The following is a 26,806-nucleotide window of genomic DNA, read 5'->3' as shown; positions in this document are numbered from 1 at the left end:
AAGAGACTAGTTACAGCAGTGGTGTCGGGTCGGTGTCTTCCCTACAATGCTGCTGTCACCTCTTATCTTCAGGACCTCAAAGAGCCCCTTATTCAATGTGTTAGAAAAAAGGCCTCCAAAGCACGAAACATACATCATGCATTTTTTGACTGAGAAATTCTTAAATTTGAGCAAAAACATGAAAAGGTTGCACACCTTTTACCTGACAACTGCTAAAAGCTCATGGACAGCTGACCCGAGAGCATTCACTATGTACTCTATGTTGCTATATGACTTCATTTAAAGGGCAATTAACATGGTGTGTTAATGGGATTCATAGGAAGCAAACGCACTAGGCTCTTAGAAGAAAAGGAAAATCCTAGGCTCAGCCGGATCAGACACTGTAAAGACATCACTACCCTGCAGAACAAAAGTTCAATTTAAGTTAATGAGGGTAAAAAGGAAAGGAGCGGACCTCCTCATTGAGTGGCCTACATGGAGGGACAGTGGAAGGGGTTGGAGCAGACACCCTCTGAGCCGGATTCATCAGGCCGGGCCTCCATTTGACAAATCCTCCCACAGAGATCCACTTTGCTCTCATTACTCTCTGACTTTCTTTATAGCCAGGGTCGTCAAGGCCTCACACAAGAGTGTGCCAGAGTGTCGTCAAATATTAATGACAGGTATTGCTGGCAAAAATATCACCTGCTGTTAGAAGGATGTTCTTGATGCTTTACCGGAAGGCATTTGTGTGTTTGTGCGCATGCATCTCTATCATTCCAGCTGTACCTTAAGTCTCCAGAGAGGATAGGTGGAGTCGGGGTCTCTGTTGAAGAACCTGGTGGTTTTTGTCCCCGCACTCAACAGATACTCTGCAGGCAGACCCTGTGTCTGTGAGATATACCGAATCTGAAAGACAGAAGATAAAAAATGCACGTGAGACTTTTCACATCATATGCATGATTGAGCTATAAGTTGTATTGAATTGGGGAGCACGGTGAATACCACCAATGACCAAAAAAAAAGGCTAAAACTTTAGGATTCATGTTCTTTCGGCAGATGTAAGATCTTTGCTGAAATTAACTACTCCAGACTTAAATGGCTGCGATATGCATTGCACCCAAACATGACCTCAACTCAAGAGTCTCAGATTGATTTGAGACTTGTAAATGAGACACTTTGCAAAGTTTTCGGGCTTGTGAAATATCAGGCGGGCTTGTTCAGTGATGGAGCACAACTTGCTCAAGGTTTTCCCACTGAGCCTCGTCTGACTGATAGAGAAGGGGGAACGCGGCAATGTCTTGCTCTGGAGCACAGGGCCTGCGCTAATTGGACAAGTGGCTCTGTGGCATCTGTTCAGATAAACAGGGAGGCTGCGCAAGAATCATCAGGGGCTGTCAGGGGGATTGGAGAAGCACCCCACCCTCCCAAACACACTCACAAGCGCTAACTTGCGGAGCAAATGCATATACATATACGTAAATGCAACCGCACATGAAGTCAGAGTCGTGATTATTTGAGCACACACAATTATGAGTGGCACAGAGGTCAGGAGACAGCTTGGAGGTCCGAGCGATCATCATAGGTTACCTGATCAAACTCTGAGGCTCCGGGGTAGAGGGGCCATCCCAGGAAGAGCTCGGCTATCACACAGCCCAGGGACCACATGTCTATGGCCTCACAGAACGGCAGGCCCAGGATGATCTCCGGTGCCCTGTGGATGGAGAAAACACACCGTATTGTTAGAAATCAGACATAAATGTATAAGGCCCCACCGAGCACAGCTGTGCTGTGACTGACAAGGACTCAGACAAATAAGCCCAGCGCAGTACACACAGGTCAGAAGATGAAATAATCTGATGTAGGAGTGAGCTGCAGAGTTTCCAAAGCCAATATGATCAAATTGGACAACAAACACTCAGATGATTACATTTTGTTTTGCACGCACACACACTTTTCCACACCAAGACAGACAATCAATCAATCCATTAATCTTCAATGTCTGAAGGCTGTTATGATATCTTAACATTGATCACTCAATGTAGCCTTGTGCAGTAGGTCGTCATTTTTATCATATCACTTGTTTAAGCAGTTTTTCAAGGTGCCACATGGCAGATAACTGATTGATAAACATGCAGGAGCTCTGCTAGAGGTAGAACGGTATGTTTACTGAGTCCCCCGGTCCACAGCCACAAAGCAATGTGGAAGCAATTATGCCATTAAAAAAACAGCTAAAATAAAAAAAACATAAAGATTCTGTGGAGCATGCAATGAGCTTCATACGGGCTTTTAGTGGGCTGCATTTCAGTTAATAATGCCAGCGCTTAATTCCTAGACACTGGCTTTTTCCTAGTCATACATACACTCTTAACAGTAATGCACAAAGAGACCATTTCAGTGGAAGAGGAGATAAATATCTATGATTTGATAAAAGAAGAAGAAATATTGCTTCAGTTATTTGAGCAGCACCGCAGTCCGAAACAATTGCCAATTTCCATTCAACATGTTTTATATCCTGTCAGAAAGACTAATACACTTCTTGTGAGCTCACGTCTCTGATGGGGCTTAAAATAACCAAGAACACAGTGACTCTGCTCTCTAACAATCCAAAGCCCTTTCAAGAGGTTGTCTGGCTGTCATCAACATATGGGAGACGCTTTTGGTCTTACACCTTACCTATTGGTGAGACTTAGCCACTCTATAACTTTCAATCCAGACTGAACTGCTGAAACGGAAATCCTTCTCTATGTATTAATAACATATTAACAGCATGACACACAGATCACAGGATCTTAAGGCTAATCTTGGAAAGTTTATCATTCATGGCTGAGTTGACAATGCTGATTGCTGTGACCATGGTAACTAGACTAGCGCTCCCCCCTAAGCCGGGGCGGTCTCTGGCAGGGTCACAGAGAGAGAAACGGTCCCGTTGGAACTGTAGGTACCAGGGAAACGGAGAGTATGGAAAACAGCATGGGGTCCGCTAAAGGACTTTATACGCCTGTTCGGGGGGGGGGGGGTTTGGAGGAGAATTAATGAACATACCTCGCATACTTAAAAGCTAATTTCCAACTGTAGCTCTGTGCCCTCTATTCATTGCTCGCTGACAAAAAAAGCAAAAATGAAAAGAGGGTACAGGCGAGTCATTGTATACTGAGATGGTTCTAATATAGAAAGGCAGGAGACGCCACGAGGATAGACGATGAGATGCTGGATAAGAAAAATAATACCGGAACAAGACGGAGAGAGTTCAAGACAAATAAAGCAAGTGAGGGGGAGCAGCGAGGAGCTCAGTGAAGAGCTCCTGTCACAAAAGGTGGTTATTGGGGTCTGGAGGGCAGCAGTGGAACAGAAGCCAATACAACACGCTAGCAACAGTATCTTAGGGCACCATTACACACCAATACAAAGACACCTTCACACACAATGAGCCGAGACGTCGATCAAGAGGCTGCCAAAGAGGAATGAAGGAGCCTGCTATGAGGCTACGGGGAAGAGCGAGGTCTGCCGAAGGTAGGAAAGAGATGGAGACCAGGGCTGGGGTCAGCATGATCCTCCTCATAACAGCCTGCTAGAATAGCTGCACTTTCACAGTGGCCATAAGGGAGAGGGAACAAAAACAGCTGTACGCACATGTGGACAGGTAGACCACCACACAGAGAGGCAAACATATGAGTAAACTATAGGAGTGCTCTTCAAGCAGGAGATGTGCTCAATCAAACCAGAGGAATGCACACGCTAATAAACACACTTAACCATCTTGTTATCCAGAATTCCTTTGGAGTTGGTCAATTTAAAGTCTTCAGAGACAGAAGCCAAATCATTTTAATAACAGTTTAATGACAACATCTCCTTGACATACACAGTACGATAGAGACGTTTGTGAAGATTGTGTTCTATTTATATATTCAAATATCACTGTTGGTACTTTCAACTCATTGCTTGTCACGCTGTCTGTGTAGACGTTGATAATAGAAACAAGCAGCACTCCATCATCATCACATATATTGTGTTTTCTACCTATGTGATATTTCAAACGATATAATGAAACCAATGTACTGCAGCAGCCCAGCAGTTCTGTGCTGCATTTGTCATCTAAATAGGACTCATTCCTACACAAAAACACTAAACATGCATTATTTGTGTGAGTATGCGTTCTCTTGACTTTGGGAAAACCAAAATGTGTACGAGCCATTGTGAGCTGCAGAATGCACAGGCTGTTCTCACAACATGAAGCTGTTTTTTGACTCAGCTGCGAGAAAATGATCCCCATCAAAACACATTGTGGAGATGAAAGCCACAGGAAACCCTTTCATCAGATGGTCCTCCAGATCACGGTGACTCCAGCGGACACATGCGGACCCCAGCACCTTCAACTTTTCCCTTTTTTTCTTTTTTTACCAAGACACTGAACTAATAAGTCACTTCAAACATGAGTCACCATCATGGTATGTAATTCACACTAAATGTCAAAGAAAGGTGGCTTTCATAACGGACAGAATGTACTTTCATTAGAGCAGAATTAGGTATTCGGCTTTAGTGCAATGTTTCTATTCATGTGTGTATAGCTGTGTGCCATGACCACATGGACTTTGCCCTTGAGTGTGATGGTGACATTTGCTAGTGTTGATGTTATGCTTGGATCCGTTTCAGCCTGAGCCTTCCTGAGTTATGCTCCAATGCTCCACTTAGGCTGTTCTCATGGCTCCTCTGCCTCTCATAGAAAGCTCCTCCCGTTCAGCAAAAGTCAGAGAGAGAAAGAGAGAGAGAGAGGGAGAGAGAGAGAGAGAGAGAGAGAGCAAATGAAGAGAGGAAGGAAGAGAGAGGGAGTAACGTCGTAGCTCATGATATGAAACCACAAATGCAAATCTGCCCCTACCAATGCACTGCTGCCATCGCATGCAAAGCGCCCCACAGCTGCTGCTGAGGCAGGCCTTTCACTGGCAGTGATAAACAGCACACACATCTGCGCAGCTCACAAACCTTGCTCCTTTCCTGTCCCCCTTTCCTTCGTAAAGTAGCAGAGCACATGAGAATGACAATTTATGCAGATAGGGCCATTTCAGTTTTCGATGCTAGAGGGGATGTCATAGTTAATCTCTATTGAAAGTTTAAAAAACAGCACACAAAGCAGCCAGATGTTAAGTTGTCACATTTTTGTTTGTTTTTGACTATTTGGTTAAAGGAATTCTGGGGTATATCAAGACTTAACTTAATTGTTTAAAATCAAAAAAGGACACCAGAAGAGTAATGTTTCATAGGAAATTACTCTTTTGTCCATCAGTGATTTTCATGGGTCAAAGACAGAACAACATTATTAAGAGTCCATAGCCATGCTATAGTTAGGCAAACTTTATTAGCATGCTAAAATTCGGGCGAGGCTACTGTGCTGATGTCGAGCAGGTAAAATGGTCACCGTAACGTCAGGTGACCATTAGTTTGGCATGTTATTAAGTACTTGGTCAAAAATAACCAATTACAAAAGTGACCAAATTCCATGGCAAGCCCTCTAATAGTTGTTGTGACATGTCAGTCTGAGCCACAAATGTGAACCTCATGGTGGCACTGTAGGAAAACCGGGGGATCACATTACCATCCATAGAGCCACTAGTATGGCTATAAACTACATCCTTGCCTCCTGGTAATCTCTATAATCAAGGTGCTTGGATACACCATCTGAGCGTGCTACATTCAGCTGACAATGCCAATTTATCACCCTTTTAGCTGCACCCCACCTAGCTCATCTCCAGTTGGCATGACTACCACAGACAGTGCTCCTCCTCGGTTGGTGGTGAGCGTCTCGCCGCAGACCATAGATGTCAAATAGAGCACAGACGGTGTGCAAACCACCGGCTAGCCAGAGGCTTTCTCCGGATCTCAATGGGGACCCAACTGCATGAGAGGCCTCAGTGTTAGGGCTAGTGGCTCTGACAGCACTGGCCCCTGACAAAAGAAAGAGGGAGGGTGAGATGGGTGAGGGTGAGGGAGGCAGAGAGAGGGAGAGAGAGGGAGGGAGAGAGTCTGCATGCTGACATCCTCCCAGCTGGCCTGGTCATTGATGAGCCCCAGACCCCTTGGGAGCCAGAGATGGCACGACTCATGAATGGAGCCTTTCTTCTGCCACCCCAGCCCACCCCTACACCTCAGCCCCTTCACCCGTCCCCTCTGCCATCGCAGCCAACCCCTACACCTCACCCAGCCTCACCATCCACCCCCTCCTTAAAGCCCCACTGCCAGCAAAAACCCCTTCAAACCCCTAAAACTAGGGCGCCGAGGCCAGGCTAGCGCCCCCTCCCCTGCTCGCCTGTCCGCCCTCTGCTCTGTTGAACTGTGCCTTCGCTTGGCTGGCCTGCCAGCCCACACACACACACACACACACACACACACACACACACACACACACACACACACACACACACATGAACACACGATGCGGACGCATAGGCGCAGACGCCCACATTGCTGACATCACAGGCTGTGTGCATGTCAGGATGTATCCATCAGGCTGACCTTCCCTTAGCTTGGCTCCAGACGGGAGACTGATGGATCCCTGGACCCCCGCAGCATTTCGAAACACACACACACACACACACACACACACACACACACACACACACACACACACACACACATACAGGGGTCAGCCAGTCAGAGGTAATGGGTTTGATCTCTTTCCTTTCTGTTTCGAAGACTTCATAATGCAACTATGTTTTATTCAACAGGCAGGCAGGGAGTTATACGTAAAGAGCAGCATGTATACCGAAGGTAAATAAGATCGTATGCTGGGTATTTTGAGAGCAGTGTTTTGACATAGTGCTGGTTAGAGAGAGAGACAGTCGTCCAGTGCTAAAAGGAAAAAGCACTTCATGAGAAAAGAGCCTGCCATTAACTTTTGTCCCCTCTGTCTGCTTGTCCTCTGTCCCTTTCCTTCCTTCTCTTTGCCTCTTCCCCTCTCTCCATCCCACACTTCCTTGCCTAATGTAAAAGGCTCGGGTTGGTGCTGTGAATGACTCCCTTCCTCCCGCGGGCAACTCATCTACATATTCATGCCCTCAAAAGTTCCTCCAAAACCTCTTTGAAGACGCACCATAGAGAAACACTTTTGTAGATATATTGCACGGTGGTCGCTGACTGTGAAATCAATGTGCAGAGCTACATCCCCTACCGTGCACCTGTGGCTCGCGGGAGCCCGCCCCAACCCGAGACACACACATACGTACAGTACACACTACACCTCTCCAACCGCTCCACCTGCTCCCATCGCATCAGAAAATGCCGCACTGCACACAAGCAAAGCATGGCAGTAATCATGTAAGCACATTTATCTAGGCAGGGGCTGTAGACTGCATTCAAATTTAGAGACTGTGTGGTCCAGGTGGTTTAGGGGTGGAAAGGAGGAGGGTTGTATCTGGACAAGGTACATTTTTTTTTTTTACAAAGTCCTTGAGAAATGTTGTCTCACTCTCTTAGCAGGGGCGACATTCCTGGTGCTCAAGGTCCTGAAAACAGGCCTTGCTCACACTTTTTTCCCCTTTCTCTCGCTCTCAGAAAAAGGCACAGTGAAAGCGCTGACGAGGCTGTCACTGTATTACTTGTTAAAGTATCCCTGTTGCTCTAGCAATGCATTACAACAAGGCACGTGAAGGCCTATGGAAGGAAAGAAGGAGAGAGGGTGTTTCTTACAAAGGGAGGGGTCGATATCACCAAAAACTGGTCAATGGGACTGTTAATGCAAAAAGCAACGGAGAAACTTGCAGACACATATGAGCAATCTCAATTCAAACAAAAGCTGTGATTGCAGCACCTCAAATGCATCATAGCAGGCTAATGAAATATGACAGCTGCTTGTATGCTTGTGCTGATTGAACACAACCTGAAGTACAGAGGGAGTAAACTGTAACTGAGAGCTAGATAGCATTTTAATGCTCAAAGGTTGTAGCTGTTCACTCTCCCAGTCTCACCATCGCACATTTAACTCTTCAGTGGGCAGAGGGCCACCCCTGTCACCGCGGTACGCATGGCACATGGAGCCCTGTTGTCGAAGCGTGGCACAGTCAATATTAGCACACGGGATATGTCACATTCTCTCACATGGCATCACCCTATGCTGTTTTTTTTAAATGGTGCTGTGTTCATAGCAGTGTTAGATAACGTATCAGATTTACTGTTAGGTAACACAGAGCATCAAACACATGTTTTATTGGCCCAGCAATACATTTGCTGCTATGGAGACTTTCTCCCCCCAGCAGTGTGGTACCCCTTTACACCCGCCCTCTCTCTTTCTTCTCCCTCTGCTTGCAAAAGTTTCCATTAGCAACGCTAACAACTACAAAAACCAAACAATGAAGCGTAGCTACAACGCAGTTCAGTTGTACGTTTAGACGTCTATGCAGCGGTTCATTGCTCCTGGTTGGTAATTACCCCTTTCTTGTGGTTATTATTATTTTCCAGCAGGCGGCTGATCCTATAAGTAATACATCTCATTTCCACCTGCAGCCAGCGGGCTGTCCACCGCTCCCCGCAGTACCCTCTGTACCCCCAACCCCCATCGCCTGGTGCAGGGGTCAAAGGGACAAACCTCTTTCAACGGATTGGAGGTGGAAGGAGAGGGAGAAACGACAGAAAGGAGATGAGGCAGGGAAAGATGGAGATGTTGGTGTGGGCACGACAATGGAAGATGGATGCCCTCTCCATCAACACCCAGCCACCCTACCTACACACACACACACACACACACACACACACACACACACACATATTCTGTCCCCTCTGCCTCTCTTGTCAAAGGGAAGAGTGCCGGGAAGGATTTGCGATCAGTAAATGATGGGTATCTGTCATACAGTGATGCTCTCCGCTCAGCAGACAGCCTGCAGAGAAGATGTAGGGGACGCAGAGAGGGAGCCTCAAGTCTCTCCAGCCCTATTAGGGTATTAGACTGACAGTCAGACAGTATTAGGCCAGTCTACCAGCCACTGACCCAACCCTCAGGCATGTGCAGCCTTGCTCCATGATAATCAGACTTTAGTGAAATCTCTAAACAATTACTTAAAAATAGGTATGGATAACACATTCTGGCAAAACAATTATATTTCACAAGAGAGACATGTTTTCTTGGAAAATATTAAATCTGGTGCTGACCCCTTCAGAATGAAGCCATCACACCCTCATTCTCTGTTAGTCTCTATACTCCCCACTGTCAACAAGCTCAGAGGAAATATGTGGGTCACACAGAGAGCTGGCCACGAGTGGGTGAAGCTAAACTAATGGCAGAAATGCAGACAGACGATGTAACACATTCTAACATGCAGTCACTCAGTCAACCAGCTGGCAAGCCTGCCGCCTCGGCCGAGACGTTCACCAAAACAGACACGAAAGCCGCATATAGCGGGCAGCGGGACGCACTCCGCAGACGCCTCCGTCAGTCGGGCTGATGAGATTGGGTCCGCTCGTGGCAGAGGGATGCTAAAACCAAAGCCTTGATCACTTCAGCAGATTAGAGTGTACGAGGGATTCGTTGAGCTGGACTTAAATCCTGTCCAGCACAGGGCAAGCCGCAGCAGGGCAGCCCACAGCCCAGGCTGAAACTGCAGAACAGACTGTATATATCTATCGTGTTGTTCTGTCACAGCCTTTCAGTCAAAGAGCCCAGCATGACAGTTATGTAAACTGCTGGCCAAACCAATCACAATCTCATCTGCTTGCTTGACGGACTGTCTGTCTGTCTCCCTCTCTTGCGGTTTGTCTGTATTTTCTGCTGTCTGGTTGATGGGCTTTATAGTCGTTTTATTGTCTAGCTTCCTCCAGTAGTTGCTTTAGTCCAATACAGTCCAGAGCAAGAAATCGCAAGACTCTGCATTGATATGTCCCATTCTGTTGATTTAGGGGGACTGAGACAAAGATCTATTGATAGTGGGGGAGAGAAAAGGGGGGGTTGGGGGCCACAATCAATGTGGTTGGCTGGCGGAGCCGTACATACTGGGTATGTGGTAAAACAACAGACACCGAAAATCCATTTGAAATGTGGCGCCCGAGAACATATAGCGAGGAGCCACGGGGGCGCCGTCCTACCGTAATGACATACGTCTCCCTGCCATTCAAGACACACAAACACACGTGCAAAACACACACACACGCACCAGCACAGTTTCAATCACAAACGCTGCTCTGGTTGACTAGTTCCTTATTTCTGGGGCAAGTGAAAGAGCACATGGGGGAGAGATTTGCAAGGCAGACTGCAAAATTCCCCTCCATCGTACCCCCACCCCGGCATGCACTGACATACAGTACGGCATGCGCTGCACTTCTCTACCTCCACCCATCCCCCCCATTCACCCTTCCCACTCTCTATCACCATATCTTGTTTGACTACCGTCTTCCTTCCTCCCACCCAGTCGGGCAGTAATACCATCTCCTGCATAATCAAATTCTACTCTGTGTGACATGAATTCTCGGTGCCCAAGGCTGCGCTGCCTCACAACAAGCTACAGGGCCTCAGAGAGCTGTAACTAAAGCTCACACAGGTCCTATAGAGCGGCTCCCCACCTCTCTCTAAAATTTAACACAGGGATAGTCCTCCAGGATGAGATTCCCCAGCCTTAACCGTCTTTATGTGCTTGCCTCAGTGTCTGCCGGTCTATCTGTGCGGCTCTCTGTTCTTTGTGGTGTACGTGTGTGTGAGTCCCTGGAGTGCAGCAGACTCATGGTTAATTAGAGAGTGGATAGGACAGACTGACTGTCACCCAAATGTGGTCAGATCAGACTGACCCACCCTGTCCCTTTGTCGCGATTAACATCCTGCGCGCATGACAGCGATCACATAAGCATACAAGAAAATAAATAGATCCCCAAACACACTAATTCCCTCCGGAGTGTCCTTTGGGAAAGGTGGAGCCTTCGATCTTCCCTCCTCAGACTCGTGTCCCTCGATCTGCCCCAGCATGCCGCCTGCTTGCTGGGCCTTCAGACACTCTTAACGCCGTTTGTCATGCTGCATTCTTTCCTGACAAGAATTAGAAATGTCATCACGTAGACAAACAACAGCAGGACTATTAAGGCTTTCGTGAGGAATTTGGACGAATAGGCCTTTCGCTCATAGCCTCGTCAGAAGACCGTCTTCTTGCTAAGAGGACATTTAGAGATGTGTGTGTTGTGTTTTCAGACTTGCAAGTGAGAGCAGCAGTTGCTCATGTCAGGATCAGTCTTGGACGAGAAAAACCCATGTCAAGAAGGGGACAGATGTGTGCATTTGTATCAGACACATTAATGTGCATGCATACATTAATTAGAGTCAGATGATCTTTCTCATAAAGCATTTCTCTATCTGAGCCACATATGAATCAGACACAGGTGCACAATACGTCATTTGGCTTCTAACTCTGCTAATGTTTATGTTGCCAATGCATGGTGAAATGCAGTTTCAACTCCATTTTTAGAGCAGACAATAATAATAAGAGATGTCTTCAGTTGAAAAACAATCAGTCACATTGACAGGTAATTAATTTGGCCAAGCAACAGTGCCCTGCAGTCATTTGTAAGTGGAGTCACAGTTAATCACCTCTCTATGACAATACCCATGCATTGTTTTTCCTCGCCTCTGTCACATAGAGAGTGATCATATTCGCCCGTCCCCTTTACGGTCTACCATGACAAACAATGAAGGCATGCTTGGCGTTTAATATGCCATACGTTGTGCATTGAGGGAAAACAATTACTGTACAGCAACAATCAATACGGCATTATCCTTTTCATGTAGCCATACTTGAAGATTCAATTATTGTGGACAAAAAAGGCAATGTTATTTCTGCTGCTGTGGCCTCACTCAAGGAGAAAGCAGACAGCTTTGACTCTATCTAAAATGTAATTTGACTCGGATTGATCTATTCTGGCTATCACATTGCTATGTCCACCGTGTAGGCACAGAGAGGGGGGGGGGAATTAGATACATTGATGTGTCTGATTAAGCAAGGGAGTGACATAAATGTATTGTCATGGCTTTGCCTTGTAAGTATCACTGTGGTGGACTTATCAAGATTCAATGTGCAATTGTAAAGACAATTGAGGGTTAATATAGTACCTCCAATCAACGAGTTAAACACTGGAAACAGGTTTTGCTGGCTCTGATTAGCTTGATAAGAATTAGAACTGAAATTAGAGATCATTTTCATTATCAATTAATCCGTTTTTTTATCAACTCATTAATTATTTAGTTTATAAAATGTCATAAAATAGTGAAATATGTGCATCATAATTTCCCACAGCTCAAGGTGATGTCTTGATTATTTCTTGATCAAACGACCATGAAACATACCCTCAGCCGAAAACAGAGTAATGAATGGAAAGCACCTTGTGTTTTTGTGGAGCCTTGGCAAGTCAAATTCCTCTTAGTCATTGGTTTCTATTTTGCCCTCAAGTTAAAAAGCTATAAACTAAGATAGAGACAGGGAGAAAAGGTCATGTTTACGAGCCAAACGATAAAGTCTGAAAAGAAGTGATAGCACCACTGAAGATTGGAGACTGTTGCTCTTGGGACTCTAATGACAGACATGATAGTTCAGCTCTTTCAAGGATGCTGAGATATTTTTTCCATGACAAGAAATACCACAGAGCAGATAACAAATATGCTTTCATCATGGTCTGCATGCGATAAAAAACATTCCACACAGATATGCATGTCCTGTGACAGCTCTGTAACTGATGGTTGCCTTCCTGAACCAGCCAGGTGTTTTCCTGTCTAGGCTTACCTTGCCCAGAGGGAAGACCATCCCCTCTCACTGAACACACACACACACACACACACACACACACACACACACACACACACACACACATGCACACTCACAACAAAGGTATTCTGGCTCTGAATATTTCTTTTTGTTGTCGAGTTGGAGGCAACAGACAGTTTTAGCGCATGACTGTGGAGCAGCAGCACCGGAGGAGCCTGCTGGAGTCAATGTGAATTTTAAACCAGTGCTAAACATGACACATTTACAATTTCTTAGGCAAGAAATCATATCGCACTGAAGGCTGTGTACAGAGGAATTCTCTCCTTCTCGTCTATTTGTCTCCCTCTTTCCTCCTTTCCCTCCCCTTTCTCCACTTTCATTCTTCCGCTGGATGTGTGAGTGCTCTGAGGGTGCTGCTGGAGGGAGTCCAAAAGGACACAGTGTGAAACGAACACAGCTCTGACCTCCCAGACACCCCCGACACAGCCAATCAGATCACCTCTCCCAGACTCACAGGGCACTGTTATTGGTCGGTGGGTGGGAGATATGACCAGTGGGGGATTCGAGTGGCGGGAAAAAAGGGAAGGCGTGAGGAGGAGACGGGGGGGGGGGGGGGGTAAGGGAGTGGTGCTACGGCTCCTCTATGCACTTTAACCGACCCTTTGCCCAGAACAGGACAGGAAATCTCCAGAACAAAAGCTAGCTGTCATCTCCGCCTGACAGGCTCCCTCTGAACAAAGCTGCTCTCAGCTGACTGGCAAAGCGACCAATCCTTGAGGGAGGTAGCTTGTTGTAATCTGGTTCTGTCTCACATTCCAGACGTCTCTGGTGAGCGAGGCGAAAAAGCGTGCCCTGAACCCTCAAACAGGAAATGAGTCCGAATGTCCTTCCTTTCCCTGAGATGAGGCCTCAGCTGTGGCAGATAGAGGGTCACAAACAACATTGCATGTGTAAATACAAACATGGCTGAAAGCTGGAGTACACACAGAGGCAAAAACACATAACACCGCAAATTGTCTCTCTGTGTCCTCTCTCTTCTCCTTCTTTGAACATGTAGGTATGAATGTGCACACACACACACACACACACACACACACCCTTCTCCCAGACATCACTGCTCACAGCTGCATGCCCCGGGCCTTCGCTATCTCCAGCCCAAACCCAGACTCACATCAGCCACATTCCACAGCCTCCAAAAGCCCCAGGGGCAGCTTCACAGCTGGGCACCGAGCTGGGCTGCTCCCTGCCTCCCTGGCTCCACTTTCACCATCAGCACCCCCTCCTCCCTCCTTCTGCTGCTCGCCATCTTACACACCCTAAAAACAGAACATATCTTTCTTTCACCCCTGCATCAGTGGCTCAAATGGACGAGAAAGGAGAACTTGTCCTGCCCTCACTCCCATCGGCTCATACACGGTTTACATGATGAGGTTGTATAGAAGTGGCTGAGGCCGCAAAACACCGGTGGATCAAGACGACAAAGAGCTGCCGGAATGTTAATGAGGTCTTTTGAATTCTGCTGCTATCGAATATGGTTTTATTCTCCTGTAGCGGCGGTTTCTTTTAAGGTGTGCCATGTCGACAAGGGTAAAAATACATGTCAGCAGACAGCCTACATAATCTAATGACTTCATCTGTGACTGCGAGGCTATCTTGTTACCAGCGAACAGCAACAGCAGTCGACATATGAAACAGACCTCATAATGCAATAAATAAAGGTATGAGACACCCTGTCTCTATCAGTTCCTCCTCTTTCGGTATACCTGATCAGCAGTGACGTACGAGGGTGAATGTCATTTAACTATCAATTAAAGGTGAGAATGAGTCGACTGATAGTTGAGTCATGTCTAATTAGATATCAGCATCAGAATGTACTTTAACAAGTTATTTCCTCTAACAAGAGCGAACAAGCACATGTGCAAAGCTTCATTTAGGAGAAAAAAAACTGATGAAGAAGTCTCAGCGACATGTGCCTGTCCATTCTGCTCACGAGTTTCACATTGACTCCATGAAAATGAGAATAAAACAATATACAGCAGGCCAATTGGACAAAAAAAGGCAGAATATACACACCTGACAAGCCCAGTAAAATATCCCCAACTGGCATGTCTCTGAATGTGAGTGTGCACTTGGGTGGGTGTATTAGTGTTCATGGATATGTGTGTGTCTGTAAATAGTTAAGGCCGGGGCTCTGTTTCATCATTTCAGTAAATGCCAAGCAGTCTATCAGTCTAACTGCATACGTCTCGGGCCATTTCCACATCTGTAATAGAGAAAGCCCATCTCCCGTCAGAGCCGCTCCTCCACTGCGCTCAGAGAGCCCAAACAACACACACGTGTCTGCACACACACACACACACACACACACACACCGTATCTCTGATGAGCTGACACAGAAAACTAGATTTATTAAAGGGGAGGGGGAGAAGGAGAGATGCTGAATGCGTGTGGGGGTGTAATTTCAGCAATGGACACAGGTTGTTGTAGACAAAAACAGACTACACACACACACACACACACACACATCAACAACCCAAAAACAACCCCCCCCCCGCCACACACACACACACACACAATCGCCGACGTAAAGTGCATCATTCTCCTCGAAGAGACCTGTTTATTTCAGACCTGTGACACAAAAGCCACAGCGCCGTGCAGGCTTATCTCTCCACATCCCTTGAAACGTGGCACAGCCCCCAAAGAGCTCCCCGGCGCTCCACATGCCACTTTCAATTAGTTCCACAAAGAGAGTCTTCCTCTACCAAAAGGAAGATGGGAGCTCATTACTGAATTCCTCTCTACTCTCGGCTTTGAAATATAGATCAGGAGGCTGTGTCTGACTGCTGGGGCCCAGGATGTGCCACTCGCCGACCATGCCACACCAGTCCAGAACAGATGAGCTCAGAGTGCCGTCTCATGGATTAGCCACTCCTCAGGTTTAACAGCCCCTACAGCTTACCCTCTATCTCGCCATTAGCTCCTTGCCTACCATTTGCTTTCTCTCATCTCCTTTTTTTTCCTCTCTCTCTCTCTCTCTCTCTCTCTCTCTCTTTCCACTAAACAGACTCCCTGAAGCCACAGCTCTCAGCACCAAAACCCACAAATGGGAAAATACCAGTTCTAATAATGTGATGAGAGCGCAAGAGAGAAGCAGCGGAGCCAATGCGGCTATCATACCACACAGCGGAACTATTATAGTAAGCGTAGACACGGAGGCAGGTGCTGATAAGGCGATGCAAATTCATTCAGGTATTCTAATGAAACGAAAGCTTAGCAAAGCTGCAAAGGTGGACTGTTGTGTAGGAGTTAATTAAGGTTAGGTTAGACACACTAAAATCCAGTGACTCAAAAGTACTCAGCAATAACAAATATGACATGAGCGCTAATAAAATAATGCATGCCAATTGTGAATCATTCAGAGCGGTGACACGCGGTACCGATGCTGTCATAAAAAGATGGCAGCTGCATTCACTCTGAGATTAAACAGTTGGTGGGTTTCTTATCTGGACAGAGCAGAGAACCAAACAGCCACTGTGATGCAGCGATGCTAGTTAATGGTTTCCCCTCAGGACACAAATAGCACGTTCACCAACATCTACTGTTTACTTTTTGACTGATAATCTCATTAACTACACATGGGCCTCCATGCTGCTGCACCACATTCAAAACACTGCATGCATGCATGTGTGTCCAGTATGCACGGAGCCGGCGTGACATCTTTATACACACGCAGTATGTTTACACCTTCAATTAACAACTTCCATTAGCGCCGTCCTCTGCGGAATGCTACCAGCTTGGTTTTACGAACAGCCAGGTAATGAGGAGCTCTCGGCTAAAACTCGAGGATAACCATCAGGGATCGAGCAGGGAAGAGACACGGGACCCTCTGACACTTTCGTCTTGGGAAAAAAAAAAATTAAATAATTGTTTTGGTGCTCTCCAGTTAGTCAATTCCCCCACTGTCAATCGGCCACAGTGTACAGAGGTATCAGACACAGGGGTTGAAGTTTCGGTTGCTAGGCCACTGATGGAGATTCAGCATAGCAAGGGGGATAGAGGGAGGGGTGAAAGTGGTAGGAAAGGAGGAGTGGGTGGCTGTAATGGCAGTGAGAGAAGAGGGGTATAGGGTCTTGATACTCTCTCTGATTCGCTCTCTATGCAAATCACAACAATCACAGGAAATGCCTGGGCCCTAGCTCCAGCTAATTGCCACGGCAATAACAAAGGAGGGCTTCCTTTGAGCGCAGAGCCAAATTAAACATTAGTTTGGAGTTTTCTTGGAGACCGAGGGATGTTATAATTACCCAGAAACCAACACATCAGCACTTTGCGCGCCACGCGTCCCACTCTCGTTGCCTGGCGGAGGAAAACAAATGTATCTCATATTCTGGGAGGGAGGCGTTTGGCGGAGGGGGGTGGGAGGTTGCAGGGGAGGAGCACCAGGAGGGAGATGGAGCAAGGGGGGAGAAATGGAGGAAAGTAGATAGTGAAGGGCATGGAGAGAGATGAGAGCAGAAAGCAGGGGATGGGGGAGGACAGAGATGGAGAGAGACGCGGGGGGATAATGAGGGGAAAGGAGGTGGAGAATGATAGCCTGTCTCTCCAAACCACTCCATGCTGGTGGAGAGGCATCAAAATGTACACCCACTATTAGCATATTGACCCCACCCCTCTCCTCTGGCCTTTTCCCCCTCATTATCATCAGGCATGGTGCATGGGACACAGGAAACACAAACCAAGCTTATTTCCCATCACATGTTAGCCTAAATGTCACGCCGGCGATGAAATGAGAACACAGAATAAATGGCACCGTCTGTGCCATGCAAATGTGTGCTAGTTTGGCCGTCTAGCTGGCCACCCAAGGGTTAAGTCTGCGAGCGCTTCATTAATGTGGGTCGGTGCAGTGGAGCATGTTTGCAGGCGAAACAAACAAGGCTGGATCTAGCTGAGATATGCAACCATGGAAACTTCAGAAGACGTCCTTGGCTCTCCTTCCATTCAGGGGCTTGAGGCAGAGCCCCCGCCCCAGTAAGGAGGGCCGACACTGGGCCTTGAGCAAAGTTACGTGTCCTGGATGGCTGGTTCTATGTTTGATCTATGTCTGAGGGCAGTCGCAAAGCCTGACACACTCACCCAGTCTGTCTAACCTAAATGTTCATTCAAAGGGCCTGTGTCTCCCTGCAGCCAGACCCTGCCCTCTATCTGTCTGTAGGTCCGTTTGTCTGCTTCTTACCAATCTGCTAGATTGCCAGCCTGTCTCTCCGTCTTCCTGGTGGTCTATCTGGCTTAAGCGTCTGTCTATACGTCTGTCTGACTGTTTGTAGGTCAGGTCTGCTTGTTTGCCAGAACGTCTGCCTTCCCTCGCACTGTAAAGATGCATGAGCTCATACGAGCCACTGACCATGCCCTGGAAATCTAATCATCCAGCACAGTTGGATGTTTGTTTGTGCTTGTACGCACAGATGTGCATACAGGAGTGCAAACAGGCGGCCAAGTACACAAACAAAAGGAGTCCCACCCAGCTATGATCGGAGGATTTTTTGTGTTGTTTTTGTGAAGCAGAGCCTGGCTGTTACGTGCTCTAGTTAGTATTTGTGCTCTAAAAGCACAGGTTGTGTGTTCTATTAGTCACACAATGCTAACCCCTTTCTCACTCTATGCACCCATTTACACACACACACACACACACACACACACACAAATCCCTCTACATCAGCAAGCCAAACTCATAAAGCACTCACCCTCTAATTGGCACATAGTAATTTTGCTATTTCTTATAATAAAATAAACTTATTTTTCTACCCCAATTACTTCTCCATGTTTATGTAATGGGGCTTGTTATTTTCGTCCATTTAATATCCCCCCTCATATAACTGTAAGCTATGTGAATAACAGCCTTAATAGACCACAGGTTCCTCAAGGATCTGTTACTTTTAGGGAAATCGGGGCTGTGATACTGTGTTTGCAAGCAATCCAGAGCAGTGACATCAGTTAATTACATAAATTGGAGCGGGATCAGGCCAGGCATGAGAGAGATTATGACACAGGGCAGACTGAACGGCTGGAGGGACACAGCGCAGTGTTTTTGACACCAGCATTCGGGGGGGGGGTGGATTACATCACTATGTTGGGGTTATGTAAAACACTAGACCTGCTGTAAGACTCCAACCCCCTCTGAGAAAAACATTTAGAAGGAAATAACTCCTCAGGAGAGAAAGAGATGGCCTCTTTAGCTCAACCAAATGTTTCAAGAAAAGCCAGTCAGTGAACTTTAGCATCACTCTATATATATATTTATGCATGAAAATAAAGAAAATTGCAAACAAATTCACCAGTACTACCAAGAAGAAACATCACACTGACACCCAGGCCTAAATAAATGCTCGGTGTGGTTAAAAAAGAGAGACCTGCTAGCGAGCCGGCACTAGAGGGGGTATGAGATCTCCACCTCCTCATCAGTAGGCCTAAAGTCTATCCCATAGACGCTCAGGAACCCAGAGGGGAGATCAAAGCCTGTGTGATCCAGTGGCTGTTATATCACCCCCGGCCTGCTCTCCCACTGCGGGGCCTCCTGTTACGGCGCAGGCAGCAGGGAGGAGAGGGAATACGAAACACTGACCTGGTCCCGTCAATGCATGCAACCTTCGAGAGTCTTTAGCGAGGATTTAATCCCCCCCCACCCCCCTCCTCTTTCTGCAGCTACATTTACATTCCACTTTGCATGCCATTAATTTCCATTTTAACCACACTTGCATGTTTTTGCAGGCAACATAAATAGTCATGAGCTGCACATGCGCTCACAAAAAAAAATGTTTGCAGCTTGTTTAAGAACAAAAAATGTGTTGAATCTTTTTTCAGTCATCGTTCACACTTAAGGGAGATCCAATTTAGCATCTATGTTTGTCAATTATTTTTTTTAAAAAGCAGCCTGCTGCTTCCTGCTGTCCTCACTCCATTGTTCACCTTGTTATAAACTCTGATTTAAAATCAGCGCTGCCTCCCTCCAAATTTCCCCGTGTGCTCCGAGATGAAGCACGGATGCAGAGCATGATTGGACCCTGTTTTCTTCCCTCAGTGGAAAGGCATCTCAACAGGCCCGCTATTGACCGCATCCACCAGGGGAGGGAGAGGGTCAATGTAACAGAGAGCAGGGGACCATTTTGGACCACTTAACTATAATCAGTAAATGCACCCCAGTTGCAATTAGCGCAGGGCCACCCTGAGAGTGTTCGTTTTGCTCACAGCTCTGTCTGTGTTTTATTCTGCTCCACAGGAACCTTGTAATGCAAATAGCACTCCTCACTCCCGGCTTAACAACGAGAAAGGAGGCGGGAGGTGTGTCGCAGCACGCTGCTGTACTTACTTGGAGAATGTTTCAACGAACACAGTTGCTTCGCTCTCTTTCGAGCAGATACAACCTATAAATCCTGATATATTCTTAAAGCACATTGTGCTGAACGTGCTGTAAAATAAACCTTTTCAAAAAAAGCTGGGCTCATGTGGTGGGAGCAGACTGAGGGTCATCGTCTGTTGTACGCAGGCTCAACATTCGTGACCAATGATTTGCTCTGGTCCAGGGTCTGCCCTGCTTCAGCTGTCTGCAGTATATTCAAAAGGGCTGTTATGACTTCTCCTCAGATGCTTCAGCAGTCAGCTTTATGCAATTTGACCTACAAAACGGCTCCTTTACATAAATCATGACTTGGTAGGGCTTGCAAAGGAGAAAGAGAAGCTTTTTTTTTTCAGGCTGAAAACAAAGAGAAGATATAAATGTGACAGGTAGCTGGTGCCGTCCCACTGAGCCTCTGCAGTGCAAAAACACTCTCCTCGACTCATTTATGATTCACTGCCCTTTGTCATCCATTCTCCCCCTTCCCCCCTGCTCCCGCGAAGAAAGGGTAAACAAAACACGGATTAACAAACAAACAAGGCCTTCTTTTAAACTGATGCCGGCATTTCTGAAGAACAGGTGCTGTAGTTATGATTGATTTAAGCTGCAGTGTGCATTCAAAGAGAGCGAGAGACCCGAGCACATGAGTTCAAGGAGTCTGTTAAACTCGTTCCTCCTGCGGCAACGCTTGCCTTTGACTGATTCAAGAGCAGCAGCCTTAACTCTGTCACAGCAAGGGTGTCTGTGATGCTTGTGGGTACAGATACTTGACTGTAAGACACCTGTTAGCGCACACACACACACACACACACACACACGCACTCACAAAGAAGGGCACAATAAGTACCTGACCTCCTTTCCCTTAACCACCTGTTTACTCAAGAGCTGTATTTACCCATATTCACACTTTTTTCCACAGCTCCTCTGTGCCATATAACATATTCTGTGCATGTGTATGAAACGATTTCAGTATCCTATATTTTCAAAGCTTCTCACTAGTCCAGGATTTGTTGAATGTTCAGAAACGTGCTCATGCAAAGCTTCTGCTCAAACACCCAACGACTGTATGAGGAAATAGAACACTGGCACATATGGGAGCTCTGTTCCCTTATGGCCAGCTGAGAGGGATGAAGCTTTGTGATCCTATATGTCCTCTGGATGGGATGATTGAAATGCCAGGCAGATATGCGTGAGGGACAGAGGTCAGGATAAAGGAAATGGAGAGAGGAAGGGAGGGATGGACAGAAACAGGAGGGGAGAGGGAGGGTGGGAGGTTAAGGGAGGATGACGGTGGACGGAAAGATGTAAAAAGAAGCAAAGAGGGGAAAGGGGGAATAGGGGCAGGGATCACTAATGAAAGTACCCTGCTGTTTTCTCAGCTGTTCTACTGCTGTGTACAAGGCCAGAAATGTCTTGCTATGCTAAAAAGATCATCTCTACCTCTTCCTTACTCTCTCAAACACACTCGGCAGGGACGGTGAACGAGCACACCTAAAAACCACATCTTGGTGTCTGACTTGAAGCCTTATTGTCACCATGGTGACATTGAACAGCAGGGCTGGTGTGGGACTTTGGGCCTTTGGGGGGGGGGGGTTGTGCTCCTCCAGCACCTATGTGTGTTATGTCAAGAGCTTGGCACACATATTGACCCAGGATGGAAGTGGAGAATGGGCTTCTGGGAGCAAATTTAACAGCAAAGTCACACCAAAGACTTGAATCAGAAAAATTAGAAATCTACTCGGGAGTTGCAAGAAGAAAGAAAACCTTTCTGCGAGAAGAGCTATGACTCAAAGCCAATAATAATAACATTGTCATGGGTAAAATCTATACTTCTTTTCTGCGCTGAGAGGGAGCACATACGCACAATGCACACAGCTGGTAACAGGCTGCAGATGAAAGCCAATTTGGTTTCTTTGTGTAACCGAGAGCTTCAGTTGGACCACAGGTCCCTGTGGAACAAAGACAGAAAGAAGCGAGGGAGAAAGAGGAAGAGATCGAGAGTGAGAGAGGGAACGAGCTGGGCAGCGAAGAGAGATGGGGGGGGGGTGGCTCCCTGGCCCACCTGGGCAAACAATAGCAACGAGATGAGAGTGTGGCTCAAGGGCCCTCCCCGTCCCTAAAGTACACAGCTGTTGGTTGGGGCAGGCAGGCAGATCAAAACAGCCCCGGTCTAATTCAGGTGTTGCACCTTCAGAAGCACACAAACAATTTTGGAACAAGAGTGTTGGTTGCTATGGCGACGGCCCGCAACAGAGAAAGACTCTTTTTTAGAAGTCACGTGAAATGATGTGTGTTAATGTTCCTCATTCATGTTGTCAAAGAAACACACAGAACAGACTAAAGGTCTGTATACACTTTTTAAAAGGTGCAAGGATGTTTTAGATGCACTTCCCACTCAAATGAGAGTATTATGCTGTAGTTCATTTGCGTGTTGAAAGCCGCTCGTGCAGGATCTGGGGTTAATGGATTTGTGTAAGATGTCTATACTGAACCTTGATTTCTGCATAAGGTATTCAAGCCTTCAATGTAATACATACAAAAAACATTTTGTATCCACTATGTAAGCCTCAGTTGCTGTTGATTAGTCAAAGTGTAGTGTTGGTGAATGAACAATGAAATTCTGCTTCAGGGATGGTATGAATGTTGATGGCAAATAGAGTCTGCTTGAAGCCAGTATGTATATGTAAATGTCATCATAAATAGAACCACAGATGGGGGGATGCATTTAATTCCCTTTCGCTGCGTACAAGGGCAACACTGTGGCAGGATCTGGAAAGACGAGACCTGGAGCACACAGTTATAGTAAGAGCTTTTAATAAGGTGAAGCCAGATCTCATCTTTCCAGACCCTGCCTCAGTTGTCCCGTCTGCAGAGGCACCGGTTTGTGCGTAGACAACAACACTGTCCTTGTTAAAAGAGAAGCCATCTGTTTGATGATATATAGATTCTGGCTGTAATGAAAGGCTGTGTGGCGGTGACGCTGCCTCCCTGACGTCACTGCCGCGTTTAAAGGGGTGATGTGAGTTATGTCCAGTCCATGCTGATAACACACACTGCGATGCCGTGTTCTCTCCGCTCAGTGATAGCAGGTCGGGGGAGAAACCCTGAGCATGTGTTTACTGTATATGTGTGTGTGTATTATGCAAATACCTTCTCCAACATGCTGTAAAAGAGTCGATCCTGTGGGGCCATTCGGTGGTTTGAGGATGTGAACAGGTTGTGTGTATCGGGACAGGACATAACCTCTGTGTGTTATCAGCCAGTCACATGCATGCGTGCACGCCAAATTGTCCGGTACGGATGAGAAGCTACTGTTCACATTTAAAGTGATTAATTTGCCTATTCTTCTTTTGTTTCTTTTTCAGTTCTTTTTGTTTCTGCTTTTTCTTCTTTTCGTTATCTAAAATCTCCCAGAAACATGTTTTTTTTTTTTTTTTTACTGGTTTCCTCTGTGGGCTGATATATAGCGTCTTAATGCTCTTTGGTGCCTCCCAGCTTGTGCACTCAATAACCAGCTGAACTCAACAGACAATCCGACGCTCCCCGCTCATAAAACACTGGGATTAGTCTTCAAAGCTCGGTGGCAAAGCACACAGGAGAAGTTCATTAGTTTGCGTCTCTCTTTCTTGTGAAATTTAGCAATGTAGCAGTTTCAATATAAAAGTAAATATAGCAGTTTTTCCCCATTTGTGGCTGCATGTATACATCCGTGATGTCGAAAGCAACGGGTTTGCACAGAAGTCGACTAAAACACCCTTATATCCTGCCCCATTCCTAATGCTAACCCTTTTAATATTTAACCAGGATCCAATACAGGAGTAATTATTTTTCCAAACAAATTACACCTCAGGCCAAAACCGCCGCAATCTGATACACCACAGCGATACATTCTCTGTCACAAGGCACTATTAGTCATTTTAAATTATTTATCAAGCTTGGGTGAAATAGGATTTGCTTCAGACCTGTTTTATGACTAGCATACGGCTTGAACAGAATCTTGAGTGGCCTTTATATTCCAAAAAAAGCAATTTCTATGAAAAGCTGCTCTGGCTCATCCTCAAAAACCCTGGAGACGTCCATATGTGAGGAGTTCACTGAGACACAAGGTCAATAAAAGAATGACGATGCTGATGATTTCTGTGGAAACAGCCTTTTCTTATGATATCTAAACAAGATTGCAATGAAAGACTTCACCCCAGACGACTGTACAATGATAACAGATAGCGACATCAGATCCTTTGTGTTGATAAATGTCATTTGATACACTTCCCTCGCTCTTTTTTTGACCCATACATTTCTTAAATGGTTAAAAAACGTCAGGGCTGTGTTATGTATCTTCAAACCTGAGACACTATTTTATTGTTGCCATGACTTAGACTGTAGTTTCATTTTATACATTTTTCTTTTCACAATTCCCCTTTCACTAAAGCAAAATCTATTTTATAAAACATTTCTGATCCTGTCTGGAAAACCATAAATGTGAAAAAAGTCAGGCGTTAATAATTGGAATCTGAAAGTCACATGGCGATGTTGCTTTATGACTTTATGAGTGGTGCTGAAAATAGCCTGCGTGGTAAGAACAGAGCCTCATTTAATTCAGCCTTCTGCAATGAAAAATAGCAACATTTTTATAGAGCGACAACTGTCACCATGAATATGAGCTATGTTTAACTGGGATATCGAGTGTCTTCTATCAAACACAATCAACACCTTCAAAGGGGAGGGAGAGGCGGGACATAAAAGCAAGCGGATAGAATCGTTAAAATGGCAGTTAGAGGAAAATCAAGTTATTGTGTGGAGCCAGGGATGATACTAAATGAAGAGAGAGAGAGAGATGGGGGGGGGGGGGGGGGGGGTCATCAAAGCCTCTTTTTTCCCTCTACACAGGAGCCCCAGCTGGTTGGCTGAGCGATGGAGAGCTCTGCCCACTTGCCTGCTGCAAATTAGCCAAACTATTTACCCTTGTATATGCACATTAGCAAATTCCTCCAATTGAGAAAACAAATGCATCTGTTTTGTTCTGTTGAAAACTTCATGGGAGCCTGCATGGGCCTCTGCACACCAGGCATTCTCTGTCAAAGTGGCAGTCAGTCCAAATACACACACACACCTATAAACACACACACACACACACACACACACACACAGCCAGCATGGAGCCAATTGCAGGTCCCTGCCGGGCCTCGCCAATCCCCCCAATGCCCTCCCCAGCTGGACAGCTACAGTTTGGATCAGTTTCTCTTTAGTGTCCCTCCTGCCCTCTGTCTGTCTCTCTTTCCGACAATCGCTGTTTTTCTCTGTCTTTATAACTCTCTCCCTCTGTGATTGGACAACTCTGAATTTCATCAATACTCTCATGACCTCCCCGTGAATTTCTTTTTTTTTCCTTTCGCAAGTCTTCATCGCCCTTGTTGCATATTTTCCATCCTGGTGCTAGCTTTTAAATATTCATGCAAGTGGATGGAAGAGGTGAGGGGGGTTTGAAGGGAAGGTGAGGGGAGGTGGGAAAGAAGAGAAAGGGAAGGAGGGCGGGAAAGAGCCCAGGCAGCACGCAGCGGTGGGGGCTACCCCCTTTCTGGAGCTCCCTGCGGAGGGATGGCGGGCATACAGGAATGGTGGAAGGGGGGGATCAGCAGGGGGTCTCATGATTTATTTAAACCTGGGGGCACCTGTGCCAGTCAGCCGCTGATGGCAGCCATCACCCTTCCATCCCACTGGTGCTTGACTTCGGAAAAGAAAGACAAATCTGTGGCAAGCAGGAAAATTAATATACGACTAGTGCTGAGGGAAATTTCACCTGTTCAGTTAATGATTTTCAGACTCAAGTGAGAATTTTTTTTCCATTGTTCTGCGGTCGTAACCCCACGGTTGAGTCTGGACATTTTAATGACCTTCCACTCCATTTTCTCCGTTAGCCTGCGCTGTTATGCAGCGACTCGACAAACACCTTTAAGGTTGAGCAAGTTATCTCCATACATTTGCTACCCACCTCAAAAGCTCAGGTGAGGAAAAATCCTATGTTTCAAATGAGCCAATCAATATAGAGCAGCCTCCCTGAGCTTAAGTGGGCAGCTCACTGTGTTTTATCAAGGCAGCTTAATTTCCGTCAGCTTAATATCCTGGGAAATGTATGGAAATTGAACTGCGGAGGAGAACAAAGACAAGTAGCCAGGATGAAACGATGTGGTGAAACTCAGAAAGCTCTGTCTTATCGTAGGAGCACACAGTCCCACACTAGCAGGGGTGCACAAACACATGCACCACACACAGGAGCCACACACACACACACACACACACACACACACACACACACACACACACACACACACCCAGGGTAGCCTGTCAGAGTGTATTGATTGGTGCATCCATGAGCTAGGTACCAAGTTAATTTTTTCCTTAAGAGTTAAATAATTCTCATTTGTTATTTGCCAAAATGACTGTAAGCGCTTGACTACTGTATATGTTCCAATGCATATGCTTGACAACCAGCAGTTAATTAGCTTAGCCGCTACATGTCTCCTGCTTGCCGACTGCTCCGCTGAGACACTATGGAAGAGCTGCCCAGAGGCAAATTATAAATGAGAAACAGGTTATTAGGATTCTGTCATGCATACTAAGGTGTTATGACTGTCATAAAGAGCACAGAAGTGAATGCAGGGAGCAGTAATTACCATTTTAGGGGTATTTCTTTTAGTATAGGCCTATGATTTCTGCA

The 26,806-nt window shown here is 46.2% G+C and overlaps 1 protein-coding gene across 3 annotated transcripts in view; it reads right to left on the bottom strand.

Moving 5' to 3' along the window:
* Positions 1-26,806, bottom strand: part of hipk2 (homeodomain interacting protein kinase 2) — a 70,284-nt gene that overhangs the window by 20,263 nt on the left and 23,215 nt on the right. For all 3 annotated transcript variants that reach the window (XM_068722480.1, XM_068722481.1, XM_068722482.1), the window contains exons 3-4: positions 1,570-1,693; positions 769-888 (exon numbers count right to left, since the gene is read on the bottom strand). In XM_068722480.1, coding sequence (XP_068578581.1) covers positions 769-888; positions 1,570-1,693 — 244 coding nt within the window. The remainder of the gene's footprint in view (positions 1-768; positions 889-1,569; positions 1,694-26,806) is intronic.

Source organism: Cebidichthys violaceus, unplaced genomic scaffold (genome assembly GCF_023349555.1).
Source record: "Cebidichthys violaceus isolate CVI_PGR_0920_01 unplaced genomic scaffold, fCebVio1.0.p SCAF_3, whole genome shotgun sequence".
Classification (NCBI taxonomy): domain Eukaryota; kingdom Metazoa; phylum Chordata; class Actinopteri; order Perciformes; family Stichaeidae; genus Cebidichthys; species Cebidichthys violaceus.
This window is presented reverse-complemented; position numbering and strand designations above follow the sequence as displayed.